Source organism: Ammospiza nelsoni, chromosome 11 (assembly GCF_027579445.1).
Source record: "Ammospiza nelsoni isolate bAmmNel1 chromosome 11, bAmmNel1.pri, whole genome shotgun sequence".
In the NCBI taxonomy this organism is placed as follows: domain Eukaryota; kingdom Metazoa; phylum Chordata; class Aves; order Passeriformes; family Passerellidae; genus Ammospiza; species Ammospiza nelsoni.
Window position 1 is genome coordinate 15133669 of NC_080643.1, and position 15001 is coordinate 15148669.

Here is a 15001-nt window from a genome sequence, read left to right on the forward strand (position 1 = left end):
AACTCATTGCTGGACACTTAGAGAACAGAATTAAAGAGCAGTATAGTTCTTTCTGACAGAACAATTTTTGAGGAACCAACTTGAAAACAATGCCATTTCAGACTACAGCAATTAGCTGGAACACTTAATGAAATCTGACAGGTTTTAGCCTTATTCAATTAAAGGGAAACTCAAAAGCCCTACATCATCAATTTTCTCACAATTTAATTAGGTTGGGAGTCACAGTAAGGAATAAAGTGGCTGCAAGAAATCACAGAAGGCAGCAGGTGTGCTGAGGAAAAAATCACTTAATGATGCTCTCCCTTCCCATACTTCCCTCTAAGCAAGAAAATACTTCTGCAAACACAGGTCTAGTTAAAAATTATTCTGGAAAAATATCCTTTAGGGAAATAAATTTACGTGTGCAGTTATATCCTTTTGCTTGTTCTCTTCCACATACCTGCATAACCTGCTGCATTTTCAGCACCCTTTTATAGATGGCAGAATTGGGGACATTGTAGCGCTTGGCATTTTCAAACATCAAATTCAGATCAGCCTCCAACTGATCTAAAGTTTCATACTCATGGTTCTTCAGCTTGGTTCTGCAAAAGAGAAATATTAGTCAGTTAATTTCACTAGCTACACAGTGCAAAACAGTCCTTTAATATCCTCATTTTGTCATTTTTTGTCATTTTCATGACAAAGCAATAGTGAAAGAGCTCTACCTACAGAAATGGGATTTACTTTTTGATTCTCTAGTAACATTTTCCACTTGTAACTAGATTAGGGAAATGCATCTCCTCAAAGAATGGCTTTAGTAATTTTGGAAGCTGTGGAGCCTGAAGTTCTGTTTTCATACCGGGGTGAGATGTTACAGGTGAGGCAGCAGCACAGGCTGCAGTGCCCCTGAGCCCTGACCTCAGCCAGGCCAGCTCTGCACAGCCCCAAACGCTGCCTTCCCTCCATCAATTCCACTCATCTTCAGTGAGAGCCAAAAGCACCCAGCACCTCTCATGTTAAACCCTCCAATCTGTGAATTTCTTTAAAAAAACACCTGGTTGTGGACTGGTGATACAGCAAAGTGCACTTCACCTGACAACAGTTACAAGAGGAGTAACAACAACAACGAAGTCATTTTTCACATGCTAAACACAGAAATCAACATGAGTTAATGCTCAACTTGATGTGTTTTCTTACACAATGCTGGAAGTTCTAGCCACCTTTTTTAAAACCTTCCAATACTTCATGACACACAGCAGAAAATACTAATCTGCAGCAACACAACCCCAAAACCTGTCAAGCTGCAACAGAACCTCCTCCTCCTCCTGGCTGCACATCCAGCAGCCAGACATCACCTTCACACCCAGCTTGGCTTCTGCACCACCTTGGCTGAATGTGTCCCTGCCTGATGAAGCATCATCACTACCATGAAATAAATTTAATATAAAACTTTTCAGCCCCAAGCTTGCTCCTGCTTATCCACTACCCAACAACCAAGGTGCAGCCATCTGATTTTAAGCAAACCATTTACATTCACAGCCGTGCTCATCAAAGGCCTGAAGCAAAAGTAAAAACCCCACTTAGACTGAATGGTTTGGAAAGTGATAACTTCCAACCAGGACATAAGAAATGAAAAATGTACAGGCACAGAAGTGATTCTGTTCTAGCCTGCAAAGAAATTCCTCTCCTACCATTCTCTGTGCTGCTGTTAGCAAACAATAGGATGATTAATTAGGTAGGTTATTACATAAGTGTTTCAAACAGATTTAATTACACTCAAACTCAGCAGAACTCAAGCATCATGACTTCTCTGGATTTAGAGAATGAAGTGCAGCTTTTCACAATAAATTTTTAACAAGCCATCTCACCAATCTTGGGAAGATAGGATTTTATAAACATCAGTTTATTTCACAAAGTGAGGCTGAAACTAACCAAACTCATGGCTCTACAGAAAGCCACTGCCAACATAACACAAATCATATACTAGAAACTAAGAGAAATTTCTGTGAAAATTATTGACAGGGATATAACAGTACCTGAAGGCAGAGTAAAATGAGAAAGAATTTCCTTTTATACAAAATGACTTTTGCAAAATGAAGAAAAAAAAGTTTAAAAGTAAGGCTACAGTTTCATAAGACCACTAAGCCCAAAACAACACTGACATGACATTTAATTCGGTTGAAATCAGAATATTAATTAAAAGAATACTGTAAGTTGGCACTCAAGTCCCTAAAATGTCTACTGCAAACTCATCAGTCTGTCCAGGTGGAATATCTGCAAGGAGTGAAGGTGAGACATACTCTTTCCATATAACCAAAAGATCTATTTATTAGACAAACACTTAGCCTAAAACTTCCCTACTGAAAAATATTCAAACACCATGATAAGATCAGTTATGCAACTTATTTTCTTTTATTCAGAAATTGTGAAGTGCTAGTCCTGCCTCTTGAGGGAAAAACAACCCACTAACAAAGAATGAGTGGGATCAAGAGATGCATTTAACAAATGTCCTAGCGAAGATGAAAGTCTTCTTCTAAAATATATTGGGAAACTTCTTTACTAGAACCTGTGATTTTATAAACATACAACATGCACTGAAAGTACTTCCTAAGGCAGGAAAACTGGTTACACAAAGAGAAGATTTCAAAAATATACAATATTCACCAAATAATAAGTTATATTAAGTGACAAAAGGAATGAAAGAACTCCTAAATCTCAGATAAAGTGAAAATTTACAGTGTATTCAAAATATTAGAGGCATCATTTTTTCTTCACAATTGACTCATTTATGAATCAAGCAAACAAAAACACAGTTCTCCATAAACCCTTCAAACTTCAGCCCAGGCACCAGTCTCTAATACTTCAAAATTAGTTCCACTTTTTGATTTGCCACATTGCTAAAACTGCTTAAGTTATATGGCAAAATATCCTTGACCAGGTGATGACATTTACTATAAGCTCCACTCAAACCATTTATAACTAATCCAAAACCACCACAAAATTCAAGAGAACCCCAACACATCACATAAATGCAAACATTTAAATTGTTGTGTCATAGAGCATTGTCCAAAAAGGATCACACTGATTAAAAAGAATTGATTTGAATTCCCCAAAAAGTAGCTATCACACAAACCCAAGTGTGTTAGACACCTGATCCTCTCACATTTTTAAACCTCAGCTGCAGCCCTAGGAGCACAAGACACCAGGGTGTGCTGTGAAGGTACCAATTTCAGTGCCTGTACTCCCACATGTGTTTCAGAGAGAGCTGCTGCCAGGGCATTCCCTGGCACACCTTCCTCCTCTGGGATAAAAAAGCCCGACCCACTTGCCTAGGGGATGATACTTCCCAACACTGTAAAATTTAATAAGGAACAGTGTTCTTGTAAGCCTGCCAGGATCCAGCACTTGTGCACTTGGGAACTGAACTCATTCTCCTGCATCTTCCCCTGACTGCTCCTGTGGTTATTTGTAATTAACAGAATGATTCTTCCCCAGCAATGTCAACTTTGCATTAGGCACTTTCACCACATGTCAAAGCCACAGCCTTGGAAGCATCATGCCTTTCTTTTTAAATAGGATTTTCTTGTTCTTCAGCTCTGAGCTTTGCTCTCTTTGAGGCAGGGAATTCTCATCAATGTGCTCAACATCTGCTGGGAGGGATGAGGGGACAGCCAGGGTCACCTCAGCTGTGTCACTGACTGGCCAGAGGTGAGTGGAACAAAGGGGAACACAGGAAATTTCAGCTGAACACAAATGGTTTTCACTGGGAGGGTGCTCAAACACTGGCACTGGCTGCCCTGGCAGGATGTGGAGTCTTCATGTGTGGAGACCTTCAAAGCCTGACTGGACACAGTCTGGACACGAGGCTCTGGGCAACCCTGCCACAGGGCTTGGGCAGGATGGTTTCCCCTCCAACTCGGCTGTTCTGTGATCTGAGAGCAGCAAGGCAGGGGGAAATCAGGAGACAACTAAAAGCCATCAGCATGATTACCTCCCACAGGCAGGAACAGCTCAGGATCAGCACTCAGCTCAAATGACTGAGCTTTAGAGCACTCAAAGTGACTGAGAGGCTGGGATAGGTAACATCTCATTAAACCAGAACACACACACTCCCTCTGGAAATCATGAATTATTTTAAAGACTTCCTGCTTTTAGCACACACAAACCCTCTGAAATACATGACAAGCTGTAAAATTTCAACAGCCACACATTTCACAGCTCACTCTGGCAGGACAGCTGAGGCAGCCAGATGCCAGAGCCCAACAGATGAAACAGGAATGGCAGGCTTCACTCCACCTCCTTCAGCCTCTCACTGGGACACTGAACTTTTCTATCCCCATCTGGGAACAGAGGACATGCTCTATTTATGTACATCTCAAAAAAAAATCCCCAAACCACCACCACAAGAAAAGAATGGAAAAAATCCCACAGAAAACCAAACACCCAAAACCCCATAAACAATCTCCACCCCTAATGAGTGGCAGTTCTGAATACTAAAGACATATTAGCACTATCAGCAAAGCCATGAGGCTTCAGTTTTCCCTAAAGCCCATCAATTAAGAGCACATATGCATGACTTAAAGGCTTTTGAGGTATATAAAAGTGAAGATTACAAGGTAATTTAAAAGACAGCTGAATTTCTGAATGTGCAGGAAATTAGATTCTACAAACATTATACTTTAATTTGTGAGCCTCAAACACTATTTCTAAAAAGCCTGGCTGTTCCCTTTTTTATTTTCTAAGCCCCCAGACAGTAAGTCAAGTTACTTTTTTCTACAGTTCAGCACACACTGGTATGGAATTTCTGTGCTGCTCACACAGCCAGATGCAACCTGCCTACACTGTAAGGAAAGCAGAAATGCAGCTGCCTCTCTATAGCAAGTTATTTGTTCTATAACTGATATCAAGGGTATTTTTAATGGAAAATCTCTCCCAAACAAATCTATTTATATATAACTTGAGCCAGTACTTTTAGGTAGATTCAGGCACACAATGTCAATGATTCTTCTTAATTTCACTGTTTGTTTTTTTTTTTCATGAAGTACATTTTATGCTTTGTTCAAGGCAAGACACTTTCTTTACCACTATTACAGCTGTACTAAGACATAAGAAAAAATGTTTTAAAGCCACTGATGGGAGAGATAACCAGTGTGGCAGCTTTTATCCCCCAGCACATGCAAAACACCCCCTGACAAGATAAAAAACCAAAAATCAGCTTTGTCAACTTCTGATTTAACAAAGACCCTGCTCATTCAACAATTCCATCAAGTCTGACAGATTGCATTATGGTATAGCTAAAATGTACAGACCTGTGCATCAGAGTGGATTACAGAGGGATGAGCAGTGGGAGGGTGCAGGGCTCCCTCACTGGGGCTGAAGGACTGCAGGTACCCCCAGGGTGTGGCTGGGGCAGGGCCTGGAGCCCCAGTGCCACTGGGCAGCACCATTAAAGCCTTTTAATGCTCCCAGGACCTGCTCACACCCATCACACTGGCTTATCTTGAGCCACCAAAGAAAGACACAGCTCACTTCACTCAGGTCTTTAATCTGACAACTGCACTCTGGCAGCTCACAGACCTTCCATGGCTCACACATTTATAAATGCTGGCTTCAGTCCAGACCAACCACATCACCATGAATAGAATTATTCTCCACAGTTACACAGTGACCCAGACAGGAGGATTGGAATTGCAACCATCTTCCTACAATTCACACTGAAGACTTTTAACTTAGAGAACATGGCAGTAAGAGGTAATCAAGCCATCAGGTCAGGGAAAAAGAAAAATGGAGTTCTTCAAAAGCTTTCATCTCTGCTGCACACCTAGCCCTCAGAATTATTCATATGGCAATTTTTAGGCACATTACAAATGAAATTCAATGAAAAATAAACCAAACAGCAGCCATGTACCACAGATGATCTAAAGACTGAGCTGAAACAAGCAGCAATGAGATGTAGAGGACAGGTACCACCAATTTGACCATAAGAGAAGATTCTGAGAATAAAAGAAACACTTGAATAGTTTCACACCAGATGTAGTTTGCATTCTGTTCTCTTACCTGATCTGCTGCAATGAAATGGGTGTTTTAATCTGCTGATAATAATCAGGATACTTTTTCTTGGAGGGCAAGTGGAAAAAGGGTTCAGAGATGAGCTGGCCCTGGTTATTACGGCAGCTTCTCACTGTGTCATAGAGCTGGTACAGGGGATTGGAGGTGTCCATGAAGGAGGTGATGCTCTCAGCCTCAGACTCTCCCTCTTCATAACGAGCAGCAGCTGCACAGAGAGAGAAGAAAACCAGGAAACTCAGCAGAACAACTCAGAGTGGGTGTTTTGGTGGATAAAGGTGTAAAGCAGAAGGAAAGGAAAGCCCTCTCTGGCAGTCAGATTCACACCTCAGAAAATGATACAACACACATCTAATGAGCCTCAAGCTGACAAAAAAACCCCTTTATTGCAATCCTTTAGATAATATTAATCACAGCTCAATAAAAATTGTGAAGCTTAACAGAAAAAATTGATACTAAAACCTGATGATGCTCCTCTAACATATACAGCAAATGAAGAAGAAATAAATGTTTTACAGTGATTATCCAATAGGCCTACAAAATTCATAGTAAATATTTAAAAACTTCATAGCAAACTTTTTGGGTTATCTTGTTTCAGGATTAGGATGAATGAAAGAAAAGCTATGAAGAGCTAACACTTACTGCAGATAAAATTAGGAGAAACATTACATGAATAACAGAAACACAACAGGAAAGAGAAAACACTGGTACTGGAAACAGGATGGGAAGCAATAAATGGCCAATCCTTCTACACTTCTAAGTCACATGAACAGTGCACTTTGTACCTTGCAGACAGACATAACATAAAATCTACAAGGCTTTGCACATGCCAGAGTCAAATTATTCACCCCTTTTCCCCTCTGAGTCTGGCAGATGACACACTGAGTCACTCAGCTACACAGCTCTCCAACACCAGGTTTCCAGCTGGCATTTCCATTACTGCTCAGAGGAGGCTGCCACAGCTTCAAGCTCTCTATCCACCTTCAGTGAAGTCACACAGAAATGGTGACAAAGCCAGGGCACCCTCAGACTGTAACAACACAGCGCTGTCACTGCTGCTCTGCAGCCTGACACCACATCTACATCAGTGTGTGAGACCTGCCAGGGTCAGAGGCAAAGCTAAAACACGACCAGGCATCAGCAGATGTGCAAACATGCACTGAGGATGTGCATTACTGATTTGGGGAGACACCCAAAATTATCCTAATGATGCCAATCATCATCACTTAATGGCCCAGCACCTACTACACCACAGCCAGCAAAGCAGGAGCTGGACACAGTAACTCTGGTAGAAACAAATCACCGGAGCTACCACTGAAATCAAGTGAAGTTTCAAAAATAGATTATGGTTTAGTTTACTCAAACAGTCTGGTCTGTTTACTCAAATTGCTCAGTTCTGAGCACTCTACCAAAAGTAAGAAACAAACTGAAAAAGCAGAATAACTTGTTTCTATGAAAGAGAAAACACAAAGGGATCAGTCAAGTATTTGCTGTTCTCTGCTGTGTGTGAGCAGCAACAAAACAGTTCAATACCCTAAATAAGAAATGTACTTTCACTGTGTTGAAAGGAGGCATTCCCTAAAAAGAAATCTAAGTAAATTAGATATTAATTAGTTATTTCAAAATATACTAAAATAAAGCATTTATGTATTATAGTTTGACTGTATTATATTTACATAATATACAGGTATGAGTAAATATATACACATTATGGCCGTAGATATAACTATATTTACATAATATACAGCTGTAAATAAATATAAATAAATATACAGCTACATTTTCATTATAATGTGCATGTTCTTTAAAAGTGATGTGTAAACATCATATATTCTTACCTATCTAGAAAAATTGTTCTGATCTCCTAATATGAAACCTGCTTTATTAAGAGCCAAAGAAGAATGTATTACTCAGGCCAGAAGACAGAAAAATTATTATTTTTGCCATAATAATATTTTTGCTCTTATAGAGCAAACAATCTGATGCAAGACTGTACTTTCTTTAATGTGCAGAGCACCAGGTCCCATATCCCCAGCAAGCACTGGCAGAGGAGAGGGACAGGCAGTCCTTTTGTGCTGTTACCACAACTACAGTTTGCAGATACCACAAAAATCCCACTGTCTCCTCTGTGGTCCCAGACCACCCCAACAACAATGAAAGCTCCATGTCCAACTGAAGATGGTTGCCAGTAAAACCAAAAGCAGCATCCAGTCTTAAACTATCTCTAAATGAGACAGTAAAAACAAAACAGCCTTGTTTACAAAATTAAATACATGCAAGTAATACATAATGACCACCTATGCCTGCCTCTGTGGACTGATAATGAGGAGCAAGGGAGCTGCTGAAGCTGCTCACAACTTTTACACTGGGGCTGGAAATGTTCTACAAGCTCTACCACACCAACACCATCTGCAGCTGTCAGGATAAACTCTGTTGGAAACTGATATTGTTCATTGCTTAGGCAACAGCTACAACCAAAGAAGCTCATAAAGATTCAGCTCTGTTTCAAGGAGAGAGTTCTATTAATGTTCAGTCATGCAGCCTTGTTCTCATTTATTTTAACAAGCATTAGAGGAATGAAATGAGACAGCAGAGCAATTAATAAAAATATCACTTGGTTTAACGAAAAGCCCTTGTCACCCAGAAACTGGCAGCACAGGGCTGTCCAAGTAGTACACTGGAAGCACAGAAAATCCTAGGGGGGGACAGGTCTGCTAAAAAAAATAACATTGCCTCTTAGGTGAATGCAATAAAGATAGAAGAGCTTCAACAGCAGCAAGACAAAAGCCTTGCACACAGAGAGAGGTCTTACAAAAAATTACAATAATGTCCATAGCAAACGTGGCACCAGAAAGTGGTTTAATCAGTGCAAGAATTAAATCACTAAAACATAAAAAGCTACATGTTTTTATAGCACTGCAACTTGAAAAAATAACAGTTAACAAAAAAGCAAAACCCAGCTAATAAATATTCCCCACACCTCCCAGAAAACAGCTGCTCTGAAGCAGTAACTGAACTCTGAGCTAACCAGCAATCAAAATGCTTTTGCTTACAGCAAGAGCTAAAATTCAAAAAATTCTACATACCCATCCACTAGAAAACTGTGTGGAGTACAGCTCAATTACCAGGTAAGAAATAAATGCCCCAATAATACATATTGAACAGATGCATCTTTCAACATCATTGAAGAAATAATGTAAACAAAAAATTAAACAAAGAAGCAATTCCAGCACTACCAATCTCTTTTGCTGCATGGAGCACCCAGTTTTAGAAGGAATAAAAACAGGCAACAGCTCCCTAAAGCTTGGGTAAGAACACTTGGAAACATACAGAAAACTCAAAGTATGCCAGCAAGTTTGGCCTACCCTATTTCACTAGCTGTAAGAGTCAAAGGAATCACACACTAAGTACAAAACATTTTTGAAATAAATGTCACTGAGTTTATCAGGAGCTCTACAGATTTGGTCATGTGAACATTTTAATGAAAGGAATTAGAGAAACTGCATTTCAGCTCCTACCAGCCAAAGCTGCATCCTCATCGCTCTCTGATCCATATTGCAATGCCATGGTTATTGCTGATAAACGATCCCCTTGGGCTGATCTTTTGTTGCTATGAAAGAGAAAAAGTAAAGGAATTTTTAAAATGAAAAATAAAAAAAAGAGAAAATTATAATGAAAAAAAAAAAAGGAAAGGGTTATCGCATTAACTATTAGCAGTCACCCAGAGTGTGTGAGCAAACAAGTCATGACTCCATAAGCAGGAACACAGCTTATGACAGTGACCAAAGAAAGCCAGAGCCTTTAACAGGAGAAATTCTTACCAAGCCATGAGTCTGCCTCTATTATATGAGCTGGTCCATCCAACACAGTCAGAAAACTGAGCTTCAGCCTACTACCTTCTGGCCTGTTTTGTATACTTGAGTATTTGATTGATTGCAAGAGAAGGGGAATGATAATAAGTCTCTCCCAATTAATAACTTTAGGTTTTGATCCTATTTTACTGGGATTTGTCTACAGGAAAGAATTCCACACACTGTATATTCTATTTCCTCTCATTCCCTTATCCTCACTTTTGGCACTTTCAGCACACACAGTGCCTGCACATGAAGCAGCCTCCTATGCTTAGGTGGAGTAACCTGGCATCCACACTGGCTACCGTCTCATCTGGGCTTCTTCAGCATCCCTCTCTTTTGTCCCAAACCTGGGGCACAGCATTTCATACCCCACTACATTAGCTATGCCTGACATTCTCTGCCTTTTTACAAGATCAGCTCTTTAGGCTACTCCAGAAATGGGCTCAGCCTTGTCCTGCAGGGGCCAAGTGAAGACTGGGTAAAAGCAGATGAGCTGAGGGCATGCCTGGGCCCTGCACTCTCCCACACATCCTTTTCTGCCTTTTTGATACAAACACACAGGTATCATTTCCTCAGTGTGTGGGCCATCCCTCTAAAACATCCACTGAGCTCCTTTAGTCCCTGACTCTGGGTTCCATCTGTCCCTGCAGTCCTGCAGGGCAGCAGTGCTGGTGCTGGGCTGCTGTGTGATGAAGCCACTTCTGCTTCTGTCCTTGCTGTGCTTTGCCTCTTTTCACCAGAAAAGCTTCATTCACCTGGGTCATTTATATTGCAGTACCACTGATATGGTGTGCAATCCTCACCTGGATCATGAGCACATCCACTTGTAGCCCCTCTTCCCAAAGGCCCCTGGAGCTGTAATTCACCTTCCCACTGCCAGTGGAAATCCACAAGGGCCACTCCAGCCTCAGCACCCTGAGCCAGCCCTGGCTGCTGTGCTGCTGTTCAGTGGCCCAGGCCCTGGGGCCATGAGCATGAGGCACTTTCACAAAGAGGTTCTGAGCCTGAGCAGCAGATCCAGGCCCAGCTGAGCAGCCCAGGTGGTTTTATCCCTTTATCCCTGTGCTGCAGTGTCAGCTGCAGCCACCCCAGGGAGCACTGCCAGCATGGACTGCACACACTCCCCAATCAGCAATAACTACACTATCAATGTCTTATCAGCATTCATCTCATCCTAATCCAAAGCCCAGCAGCACGGCAGGTATGAGGAAGAAAATCAAACAAAATTCAGCATTTCCATAGGATGAGGACCCAGCTTTTCCTCTAAGGGCACAATTTACTTACCGATAATATTTGTTAGAAGAATTTCTCTCATCCCCAACACTGCCTTTACCCTGTGAGGAAGGACCTGTCAGCTTGGAAGCAGCCAAATTTGATGCAGTCCTTAAGGCAGGAGAGGCAAGCCAAGGAAAGGGGGGAGGAAAAAAAACAGGCCCACCTTAAACCCATGAAAAGATGCAGCAAGAAAAAAAAGCTTTTTACAGAATCACTTTGATAGATCAGCCAAAAAGTTCAGAGACAGATGTTTGGAAGCTAAAAGATAAGTGAGATCCTTTCAGTGCTCCAGCATTTATGCGGATGTTGTTTATAAAGTCAGAGGAAAGTAACGTTCAGCTCAAGCATTGATAGCTGTACACACAGCTCAGCCTAAACAGCAGTGAAAGCAGCCAACAAAATGTTCCTTAGCAACCAGATAAAGCCAATCACACAGGTCCAGTCATGTTTATCAACACTTAAAGTCACTGTCAGGTTGGCTGACAGTGCATATTATCAAACAATTCAGTTTTGTCACTTTAAGGGAGGACAGTTAAATGCACCCACAAAGAGCAGTTTAGGATGGCAAAGGAGACAATGAGCTCTGCAATAAAAACCATGATTTTTGACACAGGGGAACATATAAAGCTTAGGTTAGTAGCATTATGATGATTTGAGTTTGAGCCATCAATGACAAAGAACAACAGATGCAAATTGAGAAGAAAAATATAGAAAATGCACTTGAAGTAAACTTATGATGGAGTTTTACCCAAATCGGCAATAGGTAAAGAACTCCCCTAAAGTTCAATACTTAGGAATTTAAATAAGAATAATGATTCTGTGAAGCAGATTTTTGAGAAAGAAAGAAACAAACAAAAAAAGAATGGTTCAACAGAAAAAGCAACCAGTGAAATACAATAGCAGGTGAAAGGTTTGGTTTTCATGACACTTTTCTTATCCACATTTTTTCTGCATCCAGCCCAGTATTGTTGTAGCCTGCTTCATGCATTATTTTTTCCCCCCAAGTCAGAGAAACAAAGAAGGGAGCTGTCAATGATTCTGATAGATTACTTCAGGATTTGAAGTTTTGTTGAGAACACAATGCACAAGAGGAACATCTAGAATAAGGCAGCTGAGAAGTGGAAATGGTTGGCAGTGCAAGAGAGGAATTCAGCTAACAAATATCAGTGTGATTTATCTGTCATCCCTTCTTACACAATCAGATTTTAAAGAAAAACCATTGAGCCTCAGAAAAAAATATGACACACACCCTGACATGCTGAGCTTCATCAATGGCCAACACAGTGACAAAAATGAAATACAATCACAATTTAAACAGAAAACCTCTATGCTTCTGTGTAGTTCTAGTCACTGCAAAGCAAACACATATGGATGTTCAGTGTCTGTAGAATCCAAATCTTCTGCCACTACACATACTTTTATGAAGGAAAATTATTCACCTATGTGTCAGGAATTGCTCCTTAAAGAGTATTTCTGCTTTTTATTTTTATATGCTCCAGCAATGATTCACCCAACCATGGGAAGGATGCTGATGCTGAACAAACCAACCAAAAAAAACCACTTCTCAAAAGACCAAGCAGTAAAATTCAACCAGGAAACTTCACTTCTTTCACACAATAATCCTAGCAACACTTATAAAACTGACACCATATACACAGAAAAAATGAAACTATCTTTCAGTTAAGTAAGGCAGTGACAGTGTTTCCAGCTGTACCATACACACCTTGGCAGGAAATGCCAACAGTGGTTTCCCAGCACCAAATACCAGTAAACAGCTCAAACAGATAAAGAGATTCCACCTTGTAAGTTTTCAAACTCCTTGAATGGCTTGCAGGACGTTGCTTAATTTTTTTGGGATAAATGACACAGCTCACATTGACAAATAATATCTAAACCTACTCTTGAGTGTTACTTATAAGTAAAATGTTTATATCAGAAGAAATTTAATTGCATTTCAGTCAAGAAACATTTATAATGACTGCATCACTTCTCTGTACACTATGGATTTTCACAGGAAGAAAATGCTGTTCCTAAGTAAAATCACCCCATGAAACAAATAGAGCTATCAACTCTCATCAAGTGCTTTATACCTGCATATTCAGGGCCAAATCTCTGCTTCACTGATTAATAAATCTGGATCTTCAGGTTCCTGTGCCTCTCTTCATAGCTAAAATTGCTTTTCAAACATGAATGGATTTCCCTCTAAGTATCTTTTGCCCAAGGTTCTGTTCCTATGTTTTTGCCCCTAACTGTGAGCTCTTTGGTTTCAGTTCCTAACAAGGTTCAAGAATACCCAGCACTTTTCAATAAAAGAAAGCATCTTGTTCCTCACTATTCATTTTCTGTTATTAGCTTATAAACATGTGGTGGAAATTTGCCATAACTTATTAAACATCCACTGACAGTATTTTTCATAATCAAGTACATCACAAAAGTATTTCACTGTAGAAGTATTTCAAAGAAAAAAGCTTTCTTTCAAAAACTATTTTAACCAATGTACAACTAATAAAACAACACTAATGTAAGTTTTCAAGTCATTATTTCCCACTATACTCTCCACAGCACAATTAAAGGAATGTCAATAGAGGTTTTCATATGAGATTACAGAATTTTCAGTACCTCATTCGGAGACTTGACTTGGCCAACTCACTGTGCTCAATCTCAGCCTTTTTCATATTAAATATCTTTTTAATTGCATTTGCATCCTGTCAATGAAAAGAGTTTTTTTTTGTTTAATGTTGAAAGTGAATAATATTGTAATCAGATATATTCAGCTATCTAAAACAAAAATTAAGGTGTTTTTACATTTAGATATAAAACAATTTTGCATGAGAAATGAAGCATGGAACAAAGTGTGCCTGAAATACTCCCACACAGTATTTTTACAGTGGCCTGAAAAAACTGAATAGAAGACCTGAGCAGCTTCAGGCTAGGCTCATTTTTTTGTCACGGTTGCACAATTCTACAAAAAGCAATGTAAAAAAGAAAAACCCACTAAAAGCTATTTAAAAAAATAAAATCAGGGTCTTGAGAGCTTTATGCTCAAGACTTATTTAAAGATCAACCAGCATAGAAAGTAGTTAAGAAAATCTGAACTCAAATCACACTATGAACAACTGAAACTAACCTTGAATACTTGGGATCCAGGCTCATTGTAGGTTTTGGCATTCTTTGCCAGAAGATCTATGTCCTTGGCCATGGCATGAATGCTTTTATAAGTTCCATTCTATACAACAAGAAGCAGAACTGGTTAAAGTGGCAACTTTCAGACAGCATGAGAACTAAGCCAATAGTGAAAAGCAAAGGAATTCATATTCAGTAAAAGGAATGTTCATAGAAAAGCAACTTATTTGTAAAGACAACAGATAAGTATCTGCAAAAAGTAATCAAAGACAGTAGCATAGATATATGCTAAGTCTTTATAAAGCTCATGAATGCTAAGATTGAAAAAACACTTAAAAGATAACAGTACCCTTACTTTGAAGAGTTCTGACAAAATGCTGTTTTAACTTTATTCTCTGGTTCAATCAGTCTATGTCCTATCCCTACTATACAAAATGCTAGAATTACAGAACAGTATTTCAAATTATTGGAGAAGTGAGATGAAAAATGCATCAGTACAAAACATCTATTTATAGCACTAGAACAGAAGTAGGTGATGATAATGCACAACCAAGCCTCAGCACTCCGAAGTTTTACATGAGCAGCACTTGTCAAGGAACTGCTTTAAGCCATTAAACATCAAGGAACCCGAGATATTCTGGCTCAAAGCCAGCACTCCACAGCTCACAATGCCTGATCTTCCACACAGCATCTTCTGCAGCACT

The 15001-nt window shown here is 39.8% G+C and overlaps 1 protein-coding gene across 3 annotated transcripts in view; it reads right to left on the reverse strand.

Annotated features, from left to right (window-relative positions):
• Window positions 1-15001, reverse strand: part of PBRM1 (polybromo 1) — a 54561-nt gene that overhangs the window by 33095 nt on the left and 6465 nt on the right. For all 3 annotated transcript variants that reach the window (XM_059479894.1, XM_059479897.1, XM_059479895.1), the window contains exons 8-13: window positions 14302-14400; window positions 13794-13879; window positions 11184-11282; window positions 9564-9655; window positions 6037-6253; window positions 440-581 (exon numbers count right to left, since the gene is read on the reverse strand). In XM_059479894.1, coding sequence (XP_059335877.1) covers window positions 440-581; window positions 6037-6253; window positions 9564-9655; window positions 11184-11282; window positions 13794-13879; window positions 14302-14400 — 735 coding nt within the window. The remainder of the gene's footprint in view (window positions 1-439; window positions 582-6036; window positions 6254-9563; window positions 9656-11183; window positions 11283-13793; window positions 13880-14301; window positions 14401-15001) is intronic.